Source organism: Gavialis gangeticus, unplaced genomic scaffold (assembly GCF_001723915.1).
Source record: "Gavialis gangeticus isolate Ggan-Ray unplaced genomic scaffold, GavGan_comp1, whole genome shotgun sequence".
Lineage (NCBI taxonomy): Eukaryota > Metazoa > Chordata > Crocodylia > Gavialidae > Gavialis > Gavialis gangeticus.
Window position 1 is genome coordinate 64924907 of NW_017728995.1, and position 15384 is coordinate 64940290.

General features: G+C 44.1%; 1 protein-coding gene across 2 annotated transcripts in view; it reads right to left on the reverse strand.

Annotated features, from left to right (window-relative positions):
* The window catches only part of DGKD (diacylglycerol kinase delta), an 83631-nt gene that overhangs the window by 18327 nt on the left and 49920 nt on the right, over window positions 1–15384 (reverse strand). For both annotated transcript variants that reach the window (XM_019503743.1, XM_019503744.1), the window contains 11 exons: window positions 14054–14216; window positions 11802–11910; window positions 10837–10976; window positions 9309–9393; window positions 8537–8631; window positions 8344–8443; window positions 7906–8179; window positions 5629–5790; window positions 4640–4768; window positions 3354–3450; window positions 1066–1176 (listed from right to left, as the gene is read on the reverse strand). In XM_019503743.1, coding sequence (XP_019359288.1) covers window positions 1066–1176; window positions 3354–3450; window positions 4640–4768; window positions 5629–5790; window positions 7906–8179; window positions 8344–8443; window positions 8537–8631; window positions 9309–9393; window positions 10837–10976; window positions 11802–11910; window positions 14054–14216 — 1465 coding nt within the window. The remainder of the gene's footprint in view (window positions 1–1065; window positions 1177–3353; window positions 3451–4639; window positions 4769–5628; window positions 5791–7905; window positions 8180–8343; window positions 8444–8536; window positions 8632–9308; window positions 9394–10836; window positions 10977–11801; window positions 11911–14053; window positions 14217–15384) is intronic.

Sequence of the window (15384 nt, forward strand, 5' to 3'; positions counted from 1 at the left end):
AAAAAAAAAAAAAAAAAAAAAAAAAAAAGAATTAGAGAAGATCCAATAACAGAAGCTCAAACAGATCTGCAGATATTCCCAATGGGGAGTTATTCGTGTCATAGAACAAAAGCTGCTGCTGAATGTTGCCCAAAAAGTGAATACCTTAGCTTCAGCTTGTTTGAAGGAATCTGTCTCTCTACAGCAGAGGTGGGCAACCCTTGGCACATGCATCAGAGTGTGGCACACAAACATATTTTGCTTGGCATGTGTGCCTCAGGGCAGATGGCAGGGGAGCTGTGAAGAGTCTGATCCTTTTTGTGGTAGTGCAGCCCCAGCCCCAGCCCCTTCCCTGCCATCCATCTTGAGGTGCACATGCACCAGTCACCAGCAATGAGCCAGGCTGGGGCTCCACACACCCTGGGGTGCAATGGCCTGCAGTCTCCCCACCACCTGCTGCAAGCAGCCTGGGCTCTGTGGTGAGCATGCATGCCTTGGGGCAGATGGTGGGGAAGCGTCCAGGGCTGTGCTGCCACAACAAGGCATTAGGCCCCTCACAACACCCCTGCTGTCTGCCCCTGGCATACCAACACCTTACAAGTTGAGGTTGTGGGCATTTTTGGTACTCTACCCAAAAACGCTGCCAACCCCTGCTCTACAGGTATCTGAAGAACTGTAGGGCTCACCAGCAGGATTAAATAAGGGGAGGGAACAAATACCAGCTTTCAGGGTATTTGGAGTTGGGAGACAATTCTTTTGTAGCTAGAAAGCAGCCATACCAGAAATTCTGCTATTGAGGTCATTAAGTAAATGGAACCATGGCATCAAACCCATATCACAGGTAGTTAACTCAGATATCCTAAGCTAGCCATGCTGTGTTCAATCAGAAGGTAATCTCTTTCACCTGCTATCATTCCTTCCTAGAGAGGAACCAAGCAATCAAGGTGATGATGTAGCAATTGTGGTTTCAGATGACCGGTTCCAACTTTCCGCACAAAATTACAAACTAAGATCAGTCACTTCTGAGGTAGCCACTACCATCTCTACAGACCCAAAAGCCACCTGACTCTGAACTGGCTGGCCTACCTGCACTTCTCTGGGTGCTCGTCACGTTTGTTGTTGAAGTCCAGAGAGATCTTTGCATCCAGTCCAATTCCAAAATAATTATTCATGACACACTTCTCTGTGTAACATTCCCTGCCAAGAAAGAGAAAACAGTCTGTTTAAACTGACACACTTTATGAATCTTACAGGCCCCTCTTGGCTACTCCACATCTCCCAGGTGTAGAAGGGTGAAAGAGGGGTGGCTGCTGGATGCCAGCAGGCCTGCTCATGCTCTGCCAATTCTGCATGGACCTCCTACTGACAAACTCCGCTATAGAATTTCAGCAGAATCTACCTCACTGAGCCCAAGAAAGAGGTGTCTAAGATTTATTAGGCCAAAAGGTAAATTTGTAGACCTTGTGGCTGCACAGAACATTTAACAAGGGTGAATGTACTGAAAGGTGCCCTTATACCACATGCCCTCCACAGCTGCTCCCCATCTGCATGTGCCAGCTTCTGGAAATGAAGTGGTGTAGCTACATTATAGAAGCCCTGACCAAAGGCTTGGCATTCCCTCTGGGCTTTGTTTAAGGCAAACTTATTGGTGTGTGCTCAAGGTTGCTCTAAAGCAGCTACATTCCCTCATTAGTACTGCCTCATTCCCAGCATCTGGCACACATGGAATGGGAACAAAAGGACAAAGCCTGCACCCAGCAGTGTTCCCAAGCATGGAACAGGCCAGTGTAGATCTGCAGTAAGTGACAAAGGGACATGTGCTCATCTCAGGAGGATGGTGATTTAAATGTCAATAGAAACATCCTGCTGATAAGTCTCTCATGCTCCCAGCTAGACTCTCTGGTTTCTCCACCTACTGTGTAACCACTCACAGTCAACACAGAAAAACCACAGCACACCGAAACAGAAAATTCAGGAGGAGAATAAAGAAATTTGTGATGGAGATAACACACCAGCCACATTTTTCACTGTTGAGTCAAGATAAAAATACCATGTTTGAATTTTCACAGAATTTATAGCTTGCTGGAGAATCCAGGGGACCTTCCTGAAGTACTAAGGTCTAGTTTACTGACAACCATAGATGCCCTATATGGCAGGCCAGAAGGGGGTGCTCAGGAGATGAGCTGCCCACCTCACTGTACCTGACAAAACCAAGCTTCGGATGCCACCCTAGGGGAGCCAACTTCTGGCCACACCCCTTCCTGGAGCACACCCACCAGCCTGGTGTAACCACTGCCACCACCTGAGCTCCGGTCTCTGTGCCGCTTGGGGTACATGGGCCCTGTAGGCCTAGGGGTTACTTAGCCCCAGCAGGATATACCTGGGTGCTTCTGATAGCCGGAAGCATAGAAAGTAGCCTCCCTTAGTCAGCTGAGCAAAGGGAGCAAAAAGGCTTGCCCAATCCCTCTCAAACATTTACTGCCAGGCTTGCTATGATAGGTAGCTTGATTGCTTGGAGAGGGAAGGCATGGGAAGGAATATAAAACAACAAAGAATTCTGAAAGAAAGCCTCAAGCAAAACAGAATAAGGGGCTCATTGGCCCTTGTAGTCCGTGCCTAGAACACTTACATTTAAATTACTGGCTACAATTCAGGTAAGTTACTCACAGCAATGTCCACAGGATTCTGGAGGTACATGGCTTGATTCTGTGTCCAGAAGATGTCCACCCCCCCTGACATGGAGGGACCCTCTTAAATAGCCCTACTGAGCTCATTGCCATGACCCAGTCAGGGACAGGTGTTATTTGAAGCAGACCAATCCATTTGAAAAACATCAGCGTTACCTACTGGAGTGACATTGGCTTAAGCCTAGCCCCCATGTCATGTGGTCAGAACTCAGACGGAGAGGCTAGATCCACCCCCTTCTATCTGAGCCAGGTCATATGTGGCAACTTGGCTGCCAAGGCAACCAGGTTGACAGACATGTGAAAAGACAGAGAAAAAGAAAAAAAAAAGAAAAAAAAACCTACGTGGGGGAGCAGAGCCATAGGCCCTAGAAGTTTTTTGTCACATCCTATGTGAAGAAAACTTCTGTAAATCCATTGGTTTTGAAGAGAAGCTTGATCTGAGTTACCTTCTCTCAACAGGAGACTCGTATTTTCTCTACTGAGTCAGACTCCTCAACCCTATTTAACTAAGCAGCTTGCTTCCCACGTTGGCATTCTGCACAGGAGAGTTTATGTATATCTCTTCTTCTCAGGACTGCTGTGGTCCTTTATTTATCTCTTGGAGTCAACCCACCCCTCATCACAGTTTATTGACCCTGAAGTTCACCAAGAACCAGCCATTCCCTTTAAGTTCCTCCACATACTCACAGGTTTTCTGGCTCAGAGTTAAATGGACCTGCATTGATCAATAACCGGGTGATGACAGAACTGCCAGGCAGAGAACCAGACATACCAGCTCGAATATCTATAGGGAAAGAACGGAGAATAACATATAAGGTCTCTCATAGAATGTATTAAATAGGGGAGGCCAGAATGGGTTAATGAAAAACAACTGATATTTTACTACCAGAGGCACCAGAACATGGTTGAGACATGAACTGCAACCTACACTGCCATCATACAATGGAAAAACAAAATGTCTGGCACCTGATAAGTAAATCATGCAGCTCAATCCTAAACAGGATTAGGATACCATTCTTTGAGAGGAAAGTGACAAAGAAAAAAAAATCTTTATGTTTCTATTTGGAAAGGACCCAGCAAGGAGGAGAAAACATTCTCCAACATGGCCAGAGTCTGTTGCTGAGTTCTTGCCATGGCAAAGGGTCATAGGTTTGGGAGAAAAGGGCTATGTGCATAAGCACCAGGAACAAGGCAGTAATAAAAAGCTGGTATGTTAGGGAAATGGGGGACTGAACTAAATTTATTGAAGTGGCTCTTTTTTGATGCTGGAGAGGCAGGGCGCAAGACTGAGCAGTCTCTGCTTGGTTACAACAAAGGGACAAAAGAGGGGTTTTGAGGCTGCACCTCACATCAAGCAATGCCAGGCATTTTCAGGGAGGATGTAAAACCAACTATCCTTAGACACAACACAAAGCAATTCACACAAACAAGTAAGGACTGTTGTTCACAAGGGCAAAACACTCAGAGGGTAGATACCAACATTTCTACAACAGTAACAGAGATGGAAACAAAACAAGCTGACAGCACCAACAGTGACTTCAACCTTGCCTTGGGAAGGCCACCTGTCACCCGTGGGCCTTTCTTGAATGCAGTCTATAGCACTGCATGAAGAGTTCTGCAGTGCCAGACAGATGTATCAACTACATGTTAAGCAAATGTCAAGCATATTACATTTGTGCAATTCATTCCTTCTCTTTACTGCATCCATATAACTCCCTCTCAGTCTCAGACAGAAGGTGGGGGTGATTATAGTCTTTCCTAATCCTCCGACAATGTCTTTGCTGTTCTCCAACCCAGCGGAAAATTATCTGTGAAAAGATTCCTCTGCAGCTCAGCTTAGGCAATGGCTTCTCTTCATGAATAGATACCGTGAAGAACTGCTGCATGCTCTCAGCTGGAGACTTGAGACTATGCTGTTATCCCCCCTAGCCCAGTTGGCTGCCTGAGTGGGAAGGGGTGGGTATTACACTCACGTGGGTAGAGGATCTTTGTGTTCAGCATTGGCAGGTTGTCCCGGTTTCCTGTCTGGGGAGGAAGAGATGCAGAGCTGCCAAGCGACAAACTTCCTTTGTTTATTAGTCTTTCACAGGGAGACTTACACACTATAAAATACAAAACAAACATTGCTATTGACAAACAGTATGCATTACTCAAACAACCCCATAACCACACTGCACAGGCAGCAAGGAGTAGAGGACACACACTAACTTAGGAATCACCACCAGCATCCACACATCCTTGACAATACAAAGCAATGAGCTGGAATCAACCATGAAGCAACAGAGGTGTTTTTGCTGGCACAGACACAAACTGAAGGCACAAAAATACCTTAAACTAGTATCAGAAATGGAGAGGGAAGGGGTCTGGTGTCAGAAAAGAGCAACATAGGATTGCACTAAATCTAGTCCCCCGCAACCACAAACAATCATCTTGGGCATCTGTCTCCCAGAATCAGTTAAGTTCCAAATATACTTGCAGTGAACTAGGCTTTCTAACAGCTTCCTCATTTAACAGTGATTACAGCGAACTGACCTCTTGCTCCATTATCTGAACAGGAAGGGGAGGGCCCAGAAGGAAAATGTCAGGGGCTCAGTGGACTGAAAGACACCTATGAGTATCTGAGATTATGGGCTTTGCTGGCAACTGAGGGAACTGCGACATCTGACTGCTGCTGTCATGAAAGGCCTATCAAGTTCCTTGGTCCCTGATACTGTATGCAGAGATCCTGACCCAACCTTCCAAGGTAGGGTAAAAGGATTCCAGGAAAAAGGCTGTATTAAAGGGGGACTGAGCACACAGAATTATATTCAAGGAATTTAATCTGATGAGAGGGAGCTATTGTTCCTACCAGGCTGAAGGAACCAACTTTGGAAAGGGACAAGCACAGAAATAGCCTAACATAACTAAGAAAAGCAAAATCCCAGTTTGTGGAAATGCAGGACCCTGAGGCCATGAGAGATACCTTTCCGATGGCTCCTCCCTTTAGAAATTCCATAGTTGCCACTTTGTGATGACTCTAGGGAGATTTTATCTTCATTCCTCAGCATTTTTCCCTCCTCAGAGGTGGAAAGCCCAAGGATGAAGCCCTCCTGCTCTTGTGTCTGAGCATTCTGCTCATCAACAGCTGGAGACACAGGGAGAGAAATCAAAGAGATGTCATAGACAGCTATGACCATAGAGCACGAAGGGATAGGGAAGCCTGACAAATGCAACAAAACACAATATTGCATGCTGGAAACCAGCCAAAACACTGTCTCATCATCTTGAATGGGGTGACCCACACAACCTTCTCCAGACAGTCTCTAAATAGAACCAACTGCTTCCCTAAGAAAGCAAACTAAATAAAAGACCAAAAAACAAACAAAAGAAACAAACAAAAAATTTACATACACAAAAAGGACAAAAACGTCTGATCTGGTTCCTATTCATGTCAATGACAATTCTCCCACGGACTTAAACAACTGTAGGGTAGGACAAAGCTTCAAAGGTCCTGAATTAATCTGTCAATGACTGGTAATGACAATTAAAACTTTCCCATGCCCTTTATATTGGCTTATCCCTGAGCCAGAGGACTCAGTTTTGGGATGAGGGTCACCAGACCTAATAATTTTCTTGGCTTCTCTGCTGAAACTATAAATAAAAAGACCATGATGGATTGTAATTTTTCCCATGCAACTTTAAATGTTAGCTATAAAGATAAGTAGTTTTTTAAAGGATTAATTTCTCCTTTGAGCCACATATGATATATAAAGGATAAACTTTATTTGCATGAGGTGTTACTTGGAATTGTTAACCAAGCAGACACAAACTACATAACAGGAAAACAAGATAACAATACAGTAAGTCAGGGGTGTTAAAATTATAGCTCATGGGCCAAATCTGGCTTACAGAGCCATGTCATGTGGCCCACAGGGCTCATAAAGGGGCCAGAAATTCACGAGTAGGGCAAGTGGAGACAGGGCCTGCTGCCAAAATCTAAGATATGAAGCCCTGCTGGTGAGGTATGTTGGCAGCAGGGGGTGAGTGACAACTGCATTAACCCCTGCAACCACTGATGTGTCCAGATTTGGCCTGCCAGAAGCCCCATGGTCTGGATCTAGCCTGGGGAGGAGGAGGGGGCAAGGTGAATATGACACCCCTGCAACAAGTCATCTGAAACACTGGAGGAAAGACAAAGTTTGTGCAAATCAATAAAAAGGAAGGAAGGGATAGAGACGTGTGTATTTTGGAAATGAAACAGTTCAGAGAACTTAAATCAAATATGTTTGAAATGTATTTGTAGTTTGTCCAAGGGATGGTGAAATCAAGTGCTCGTGTACTGCCTCAAGAAATCTAAACATCCTGTGTGTGTAATTGAGAGGTCTCTTCCATCACAGGCACAACTTCTCACAGCTGTGGGGACAAGAGACTGAACTGAGTATCACTGGGATGCTATAAATCCAAGGAACCTGAGCCCTAACTTTAGTTTTAAATTAAGGTTGCTTTCCAAGCGGGCTTGCTTGTTTGGGTGCATGTGGACTTTACACATCCTTTTGAAGTTTGTGTATCCATTTCCTTTCTGTAATATGCAAATAAATACTTCCTTGGTTTTAAAGCAGTGATTCTCAACCAGGGTGTGGGCTGCCATAAAATTTTAGCACTCTTAAGTGTGCAAACTCCTACAGATGATTCACAAGATAAACCCAGAGATTTCAAACAAGAATTCACAAAACCAAAAACTCTTTGATCTGTCGTGTTCTGAGTTGTCTGCAACAGAAAATTTGTTTTATTATTTTTCTGTAATAATAAAAAAAATAAAAGAGTGAAAGCTGAGAGCTGGCATTTTCAGAGGAGGGGCTTGAGTCTAACAAGATTAAGAAACACTGGTTTAAAGTTAAACTGCACTCAGGTTTCTAACCAACAAGGATGGGGTGGGATTTCTTGGCTGATGCCTTTTGAAGGAAATGAAACTACACTGAGGGGGAGACAGAGAGATGTGAAGAGCATCCCCTATCTAGAAGGAGTTAGACTGAGAATAGTGATTAATTCACACCAGCCACTAACAGCCATTAGCTGGTAATGACATTGAAATGGGTGAAAGATGGAAGCAGAAGGTCTGTCTATTCCAGAGATAACCTTCCTCATGTAGGGAAGGGCATGCAGGCTCACTGGAAGATGTTCCTCTAAATCAGGAATCCTGGTTCCCTCTGGAGCAAAAGTAAGGTACATTTCCACACATAAAAATGTTGCAAGGAGTTACCTTTCTCTGCGTGCTCGATGATTTGCCGAATGGCTTTCTTCAAGCTGTTAGCTCTCAACATTAGCTGCTCCCGGGGCCGGAATATCTGGGGTCTGGCGGTGCACGATGATCCCATTGAGCGGTCACTAGAAGAATCACAGGCGCTGCCAGATCCATCACCATCTTCTGTCTCCTCTGCTATGGTGGGAGGTGGGTTTGGAAGAGACGAAGAGGCTTGTGATTCATCGTTCAATGTCTTCAAAAGGGAGTCCAGCTTCTCTTTCAGGACAGAGCACTGCAAGTGAAAGCAAAAGGTTTGAACAGTACCATAGCAGTGGAAACAAGCAGCCCAGCTCCTACCTTCTGTGTGCTGTTTCACTGACACACACCTCCCAGCTGACAGCAGAGCTATTTTCTTTCATTGCTTTCTGCATCTAAAGTGGTCTTTTGCCAACATACCTTCCTGGCCATGACCTCCGACTCCTCTGAATTTTCTGTTGCTTTTTCATAAGCCTTCCCTACTCGAGCCACAAAATCCTTTACTGTCTCACAAAGCACCCTAGGCAAAGAATGTAGGGAGAATAGTCATGCACAGATTTCTCCTTGATTCTCAACATGACTGACCCCCTCTGGTACTGCTGAAAGTACTCACTTGGCAGAGGAGATGACCACAGAATGTTGGTCAGAAGTCAAGATTTTGGACAAATGAGCAGCCACAGAGTCTTCATAGAAGAGAATCTTCTGTACCTGGTGACGTGCAGAAATAAACTATTGATCACTGTTTTCCAGGTTACATGTAGGTCCAGGGTATATGGATAATTACAAGATGCTACATTGTATTGGTGTACCTGAATTCCACAAAGCAAAGGTGCAACACCATGGTTTCTATTTACTCTCTGATTCCACAGGAGAGACCCATGCTAAAGAATCCACCTGTCACTCCAGACCTATGTCTTATCAGGGAACTAATTCTGACCCTAGAGCTGCCAAAAACATACAGTACAGAGTCTCAGAAATATTTATCTGGGATAAAACTTTTTAAAAGACTTTTGAGTGCTATGCTATGCAGCCCCACCAGCATTCTGTCTTACTGGATAAATACAGAAAAGCCAATCACCCACCCACCAACCCAACCCATCCACTTCTACAGCTCATTGCTCCATTGCATTGAAACTTCTTCCTCTCTGCATCACCCTACTGTGCTTGATTAGGAGTCTGTTTCTTTGGCAGCCTCATCCCCAGCCTTCTCTACTATGCCACGTCCTGGTTTAGCACCCATAGCTCATTGCATGGTTGACACTTCATGTGCCTTCCATCTAAAATCTGTTTTCTCCTGCAGCCCCCAACCTTGTCTACACTGGGCCAATCCTTCATTACAGAACCCCTTGCCAGTCCCACCCTGCCCTTTGAAACTGGCTACGTACCTCAGAATCCTCACTAAAATCTTCAGTGACGGTGGAGGTGGATGCCTGTCGCGGGAGTTTGGTTTCGTACACCATGATGCTCCACCTGTTGAAAAAGAACAACTGCAACTGTTACTACAAGGTTTAGGTCCTCCTCTATACAAATGGCTAAAGACTAAGACAGAATAAAAGAGCTTTTTCTGGAAGCTGTTTTTAAAGGAGTGCACAGAAGTGTAGTCAGAAAAACATCCTGCATCTCTAGATGCGTGTGTAGTCTGTAAAGTGGTTGAACTGGGGGGAAAGGAGAGGTACTTTGAGAACACCCTGCTTTCCACACCCACACTCTTCAAGGTATCTCTACTTGGCCTTCTCTAGAAAGACACTGTACACTTTTCCATGTCCAGAATGATAGCTGCTAAGTTACAAGTCCCAAAGGCAGATACAGTTGTGTTTTTTTAATGTTAGCTTGGTATAATAAGCATTAGAGGTCAAGAATGACATTCTGGCTTTCAGTTTTAATTTGTGCTTCAGACACAAAAGAACCACATCAAATCCCCAAGTAAAAGCTTTATGGAAAATCTGCAGACTGCAGAGTAGCCAAGTGAAATAGATGAGATCTGTGGAGCACTTTGGAGATTAGGGACCTTGCCAGTTTCATCATGCTGTCCAACTCCAATGTGGAGAAGGCTGCGAGTGAAGCACAGCAGAGAAAACTGCTTGTACTCTCAATCAGCATGTACCAAGCTACTGTAAGCACAATAAAATGTAGTCTCCTAGACAAATAAGATCAGTGCTGCAGCAAAAAGAGAAACTATTTTTTAATGATTATCTTCTTTTTGATAAATCAATACCCATGGAAGTGAGGAAATAAAGCACTGATGACAGTCAGGCATGGGGCCTTTCCCCCCATTTAGTTATGCCGCTGCACTTCACATTTTGACTTGTTAGACCTGCTATACTGAAGTACAAAGTGATTCCTTGCAGGAAGCAGAAACACAGCCCCATCTCTGAAACCATTTGCACCTGGACAAGACATAACACTCAAAACTGTACAGTAGGGAAGAGTTCTGCACAGGAATGAGGATACACAGGATTACTTAACAGGGTCCTTCCAACATCTACTTCTACAGCTCTACAGCAGCCCCATGCCTCCTCTGAGCATCTATATTAAACCATGCAGTGCACTAGGACTACTTTGGAAACAAGTTCACTGAACAATAATCAGAGATGCATGGTATGTGTGCCATTGGACAGGAAGGAGAGGCCTCTCCCCAGCCAGGCATTCCAGTCAATTCTATATTGCATACTGCCCTCTGGAAATCACAAGGTCACACCTCTCTGCAGGGGAAATATTGAATTGCAAGATTCCCTTGCCATGACAATAGGGGGCAGAAGGGCTATAAATGGGAACTACTGGTGAAGCTGACAAGAGGTTCAGTATTCCAGCAGGAATCGTATGAACACCGTGGGAGGCTGCTCTCTTAGAACAGAGTTTAGGTCAGGGTTTGGAGTCAGGGATTCAGATCGTCACATCTGAGCTGACACTCACCTGTCCAACATTTTGGTACTTGCTCTTTCCAGCTTCTCTAGGATCTGGGGGAGCTGGGTGTCATCATCACAAGCAGATCCCCATCCTAGCACGCGAGCAAGGTCATTTCCTGTACCCAGGGGGAGCACTCCCAACTGGCACTATACCAAGACAGAAGGAGACTGATACAGACTTCCACAGGGGAAAACATAAGCCAAGCGTAACACTGAAAAGAGCTTGACTGCTTCCCTGCATAGAGTAGTCACTGAGATACCACTATTGTATGGTAAAGAGAGTGTAAGCGTGGAGAATAGCCAGAGAACACACAGCAAGAGAGAAAACTTCCCTTCATGCTTTAAACGGTGAATGGAGAGTGAAGTAGATTTCGTTGACACTCCTGGCATTCCTGACCTATTTGCTTAAAAAAGCTTTCATCAGATGGCCAGAGTTCAGTATTTTTCTCTTGCCATCAGGTGGTGCTGTTACCTTTTGTATGGGAACCTCACAAGAGGCTCCAGGACCACAGTGCACTGAATTAACACAGCACATAAAACATTTTCACTCAAAGGCAGTATGTAGTTACTCCAGGCCTCAGAAAAACTGGTAACAAAAGAATTCACATCCTCCTCCTAAGATTGTTGGAGGGAATAAATCTGTGAGAGCACTTGGCTAGTCCAGTCGTACCCATCTCTGAACAAAAATCCATGCAGGGAATGGTGTAGGAATGTGGGCTTAGGGGACACTCAAACTACTTAAAAAACTGGCTCTTACAGGAGGGAATCATGTAGAAGCACTGGCTGTGAGCAGGAGTTCACAGTTACTGCAGTTCCTGTGACCTTCCGCAGAGGTTTACTGCAGTAGCACCAGCTATGGGAAGCTTTTAGCCACTTTGCTCTAGGCACAACTGCAAATTCAAAAATCCTTTCCATTCCTTCCTGTCTGCCCTTCTTCATTTTAACCCATGGACAAGTTCTTTGGGCAGGTACCTGTTTGTGAAGATTGAGGCTATCTATTTCAGAGAGAACCCATCCAACGCTTCCATCCCCACCACAAACCAGAATCCGGAAAGTGTCAAACTTCTGGAATAAACGTAAACTACAGAAGGAAAAAAGGAAGAAAAAATGTGTTATTAATGAAACAGGAGTGACTAGCTATTTCAGTCTAAGTTACATACCTGGTTGGTAGCTTTAAGTAGGCTCTGGTTTGGCAATGAACACAGGCCTCTGTTTGATTCTAGGTGACTTTGAACTCTTCATAGTAAAAGGAAATTATAAATACAGGTATGAGTAATTTACACACCTAATCACTGAAGAGACTAGAAAAATCCATACCAGGACATTCCACTTCTGAACAGGTGCATTTTAGTCTCAGAAAAGGAAACAAACATTTGGCAGCAAATTATCCACAGGATTATGTTTTTGCAAACTGTTGGTGTGCAGTATAAATCTATCTGTCATGAAACAAAACTCTGAAGTCAACATCTCTGCTCCCAAAGCCATGCCAATTAAAGCAAGACTTCCAGAGGGGGGATTCTGCGGAGCCATTTAGCATGCAGATGCATGCTCTAAAAGGCTATTAAGCCTCACAGTGCTTAGTTTTTCTGTTGTAAATAGATGCTTTCTTACCTTGTCTGCTCTGCAAGCACACAAACCACTCACCACCACAAGATGTGTGACCTTCCCCATTCACTGGGGCAAACTGAACCTTGTCCAGACTTAAAAGTGATATCCCTTTATAGCTGTTAAAACCATGTTTCCTGCTGTAAAGTGTCAAAGCTATTGCCTCACTAAACAGGCTTTGCTACAGCATTATATGAAAACCACAGTCACCTGAGAACTGTAATTCTTTAAGCAATCACCAACACTGAAAAATGGCTATCATAAACAAGGATGTCATGTTGTGTGCAGTTTGGTTCACATGAATGTGAAACAGCTTCATTATTATGGAGTGGCCTTTCTACCACCTCATCATTTGTTTAGTTGCCTGTTCTTTTTAACAAAAAAGTTTATTTTGGAAATGTCCCATTGGGAAAACAAACAATACCACTTTTCACCTTCTCACTCTTAAAAGCCATTTTCCTTTGTATCATGGGTCCAAATGTTCAGGCAAAGAGAGGAAATAAATAGTACTGTTTAATGTCAAAACCTGTAACAAATTATCAAATACAACTTTTCCTTTAGTCAGGGTGTTACAGTTTTTAAGGTTCAGTGGACATGTCTACACATTCATTAATGCGCAGTCGTTATTGCACATTTAGTTTAGTACTTGCTTAATGAGTTTAGTACTTGCTATAGTTACTGTGCAGTAGCACTGGCGCATGGTTTTTTCATGACAGTTACTGTGCAGTAGCCTAATAACACTGTGCAGTAGCTTAACAGCATGTTTTTGACCAGCATGTTACTGTGCAGTGTTATCAGGTTACCGCACAGTAAGCATCTCGTGTAGAAGTGCCTAGTATCTTACAATCTGCAACACAGAGGAACAAATGTCTATGGTAGCTCTAATAATCATAGGCTATTATATTTTTAAATGGTCACTGGTCCAGGACTGGATACACTGCTGATCCCAGGACACAGAGTTGGATGGTTTGAAATCCATGCTTTTATTCACACGTTTGGAGAAAAGAAAAAAAAAGAGACACTTGTGTTACGCTCCTTGCATTTAATGGCATCTGTCCATGCAAGAATTGCTCACATATTTGAGGTGATAGGAGCAGTCCTATATAAAATGTTTATGGACTGATGTGGACGTCTAAGTTGATTTCACTGTTGCATAAATACAGTGCAGGACCTTATTCTATGGCTCTTCTTTATATTTATAGCTATTTCTCTATTGAAAGACCCAAGAGCCTTCTAAGATATTCATTTTTTTGCCACCATAAAAGTGGTAGCTGCATTTATGTTGAAATGATTGTTATAAGCCTGTGTTCACAACTTGCTGAAAGATTCTCTTTTGGGACTGAAACTTTCCATCTTTGGTATCGTCTCTGAAGAGAGATTCTGGAATCATAGGAAAACCCCTCAGCTGTTCTGCAGAGTTGAAAGTACCAACTTTTTCACTGTTAAGATTTTTTTGGGAAACTTCCTCCAAATTCTGGATGTTCACAGTCCTCCATAAGAAGCAGGACCCTTGCTAGACTTCAGGGTAGGATGGGACAGATATTTAAAATCAAAGACTCAACCATGCTGTGTCACTGATATCTACAAGGAGTTTGCTCAGCCAGAAAGTGTCTCCCTACCCAAGGTGAGGTCCTCCATTCATAAGGTCAAAAACCTGTGCAGGATTCAGCAGCTGTTTGAATCTTCGAAGGAACTTTACACCCTGGTTGTCTCCACTTTTTGAGTTGACAAAGACCAGCAACGGGCTTGTGCAGGAGGGGGGACAAGTGGCTTTCCAGAATCCTAAGTGAGGGGGAAAGAATGCACAAGAGAAAACTGTACTATGGGTAAGGCAAAGAAAGACAAATGACTTCCCACCCAACAGGCACAGCGCTGAAGAAATGAATGCTTTCCCTGACATACACATGCTAAGTGCCAAATAAGCACAGCACAAAATCCAGCAGGAGCTGCTTCCTATACCTCCTAGTGCCAAATGTCAGTTACCAACTAACCACCTGCTAGAATTTCCAGCTTTCCCACCTCCCCAAATTATTTCTGCAATGCACTTACTCAGTCTGAGCAAAACCAGGCACAGTGTACCAAATCTTTCAGGGCAAAAGAAAATCAACCCAATGCAACACCAAATGGAACACCCAAGGAACACACTAATGATTGGCTTATTCATTGTCATATTTCAATAAAACCTCCATGTCAGGATTTAATTGATTTGGGACCAGAATTTAGTGCAGGGTCTTGGATTAAAAGAGATTTAGGATACGGGCACAAAAGCAGTTACTGCAAGGAAAACTAAGATGAGAATTTAGTGCATACCAACTACCGCATAGTAACTACCTAAGTGCGTGTTCTTACTTTACAGTAAATATAAGGTAGTTTCTTACTGGAAGTAGGGCAAGCTACCTGATATTTACCACAGGGTAACACACGCACACAAGGGCAGTTACTGAGGAATATTCAACACATTGAAAATTCACACCTTTACTCAGAACTGTCCAACTCAGGCTGTATATCACCTACAAGGGGTTTCATAGTTTATAGTTTGTAGGGTCAGAAGGGACCTGAGCAGATCATCGAGTCTGACCCCCTGCCATGGCAGGAAAGAGTACTGGGAGTCAAATGACCCCTGCAAGGTGTTCATCTAGCCTCCTCTTAAAGACCCCCAGGGTAGGAGCCAGCACCACTTCTCTTGGAAGTTGGTTCCACATCCTAGCCGCCCTGACAGTGAAGTAGCGCCTCCTGATGTCTAGCCTGAATCTACCCTCTGCCAGCTTGTGACCATTATTTCTAGTCACTCCTGGTAGTGCTCAGGGGAACAGGGACTCCTCCAATGCCTGCTGGTCCCCTCTGACTAGTTTGTAACAGGCCAATAGATCCCCCCTCAGCCTTCTCTTGTGGAGGCTGAACAGGTTCAGGTCCCGTAGCCTCTCCTCGTAGGGCCTGCCCTGCTGCCCCC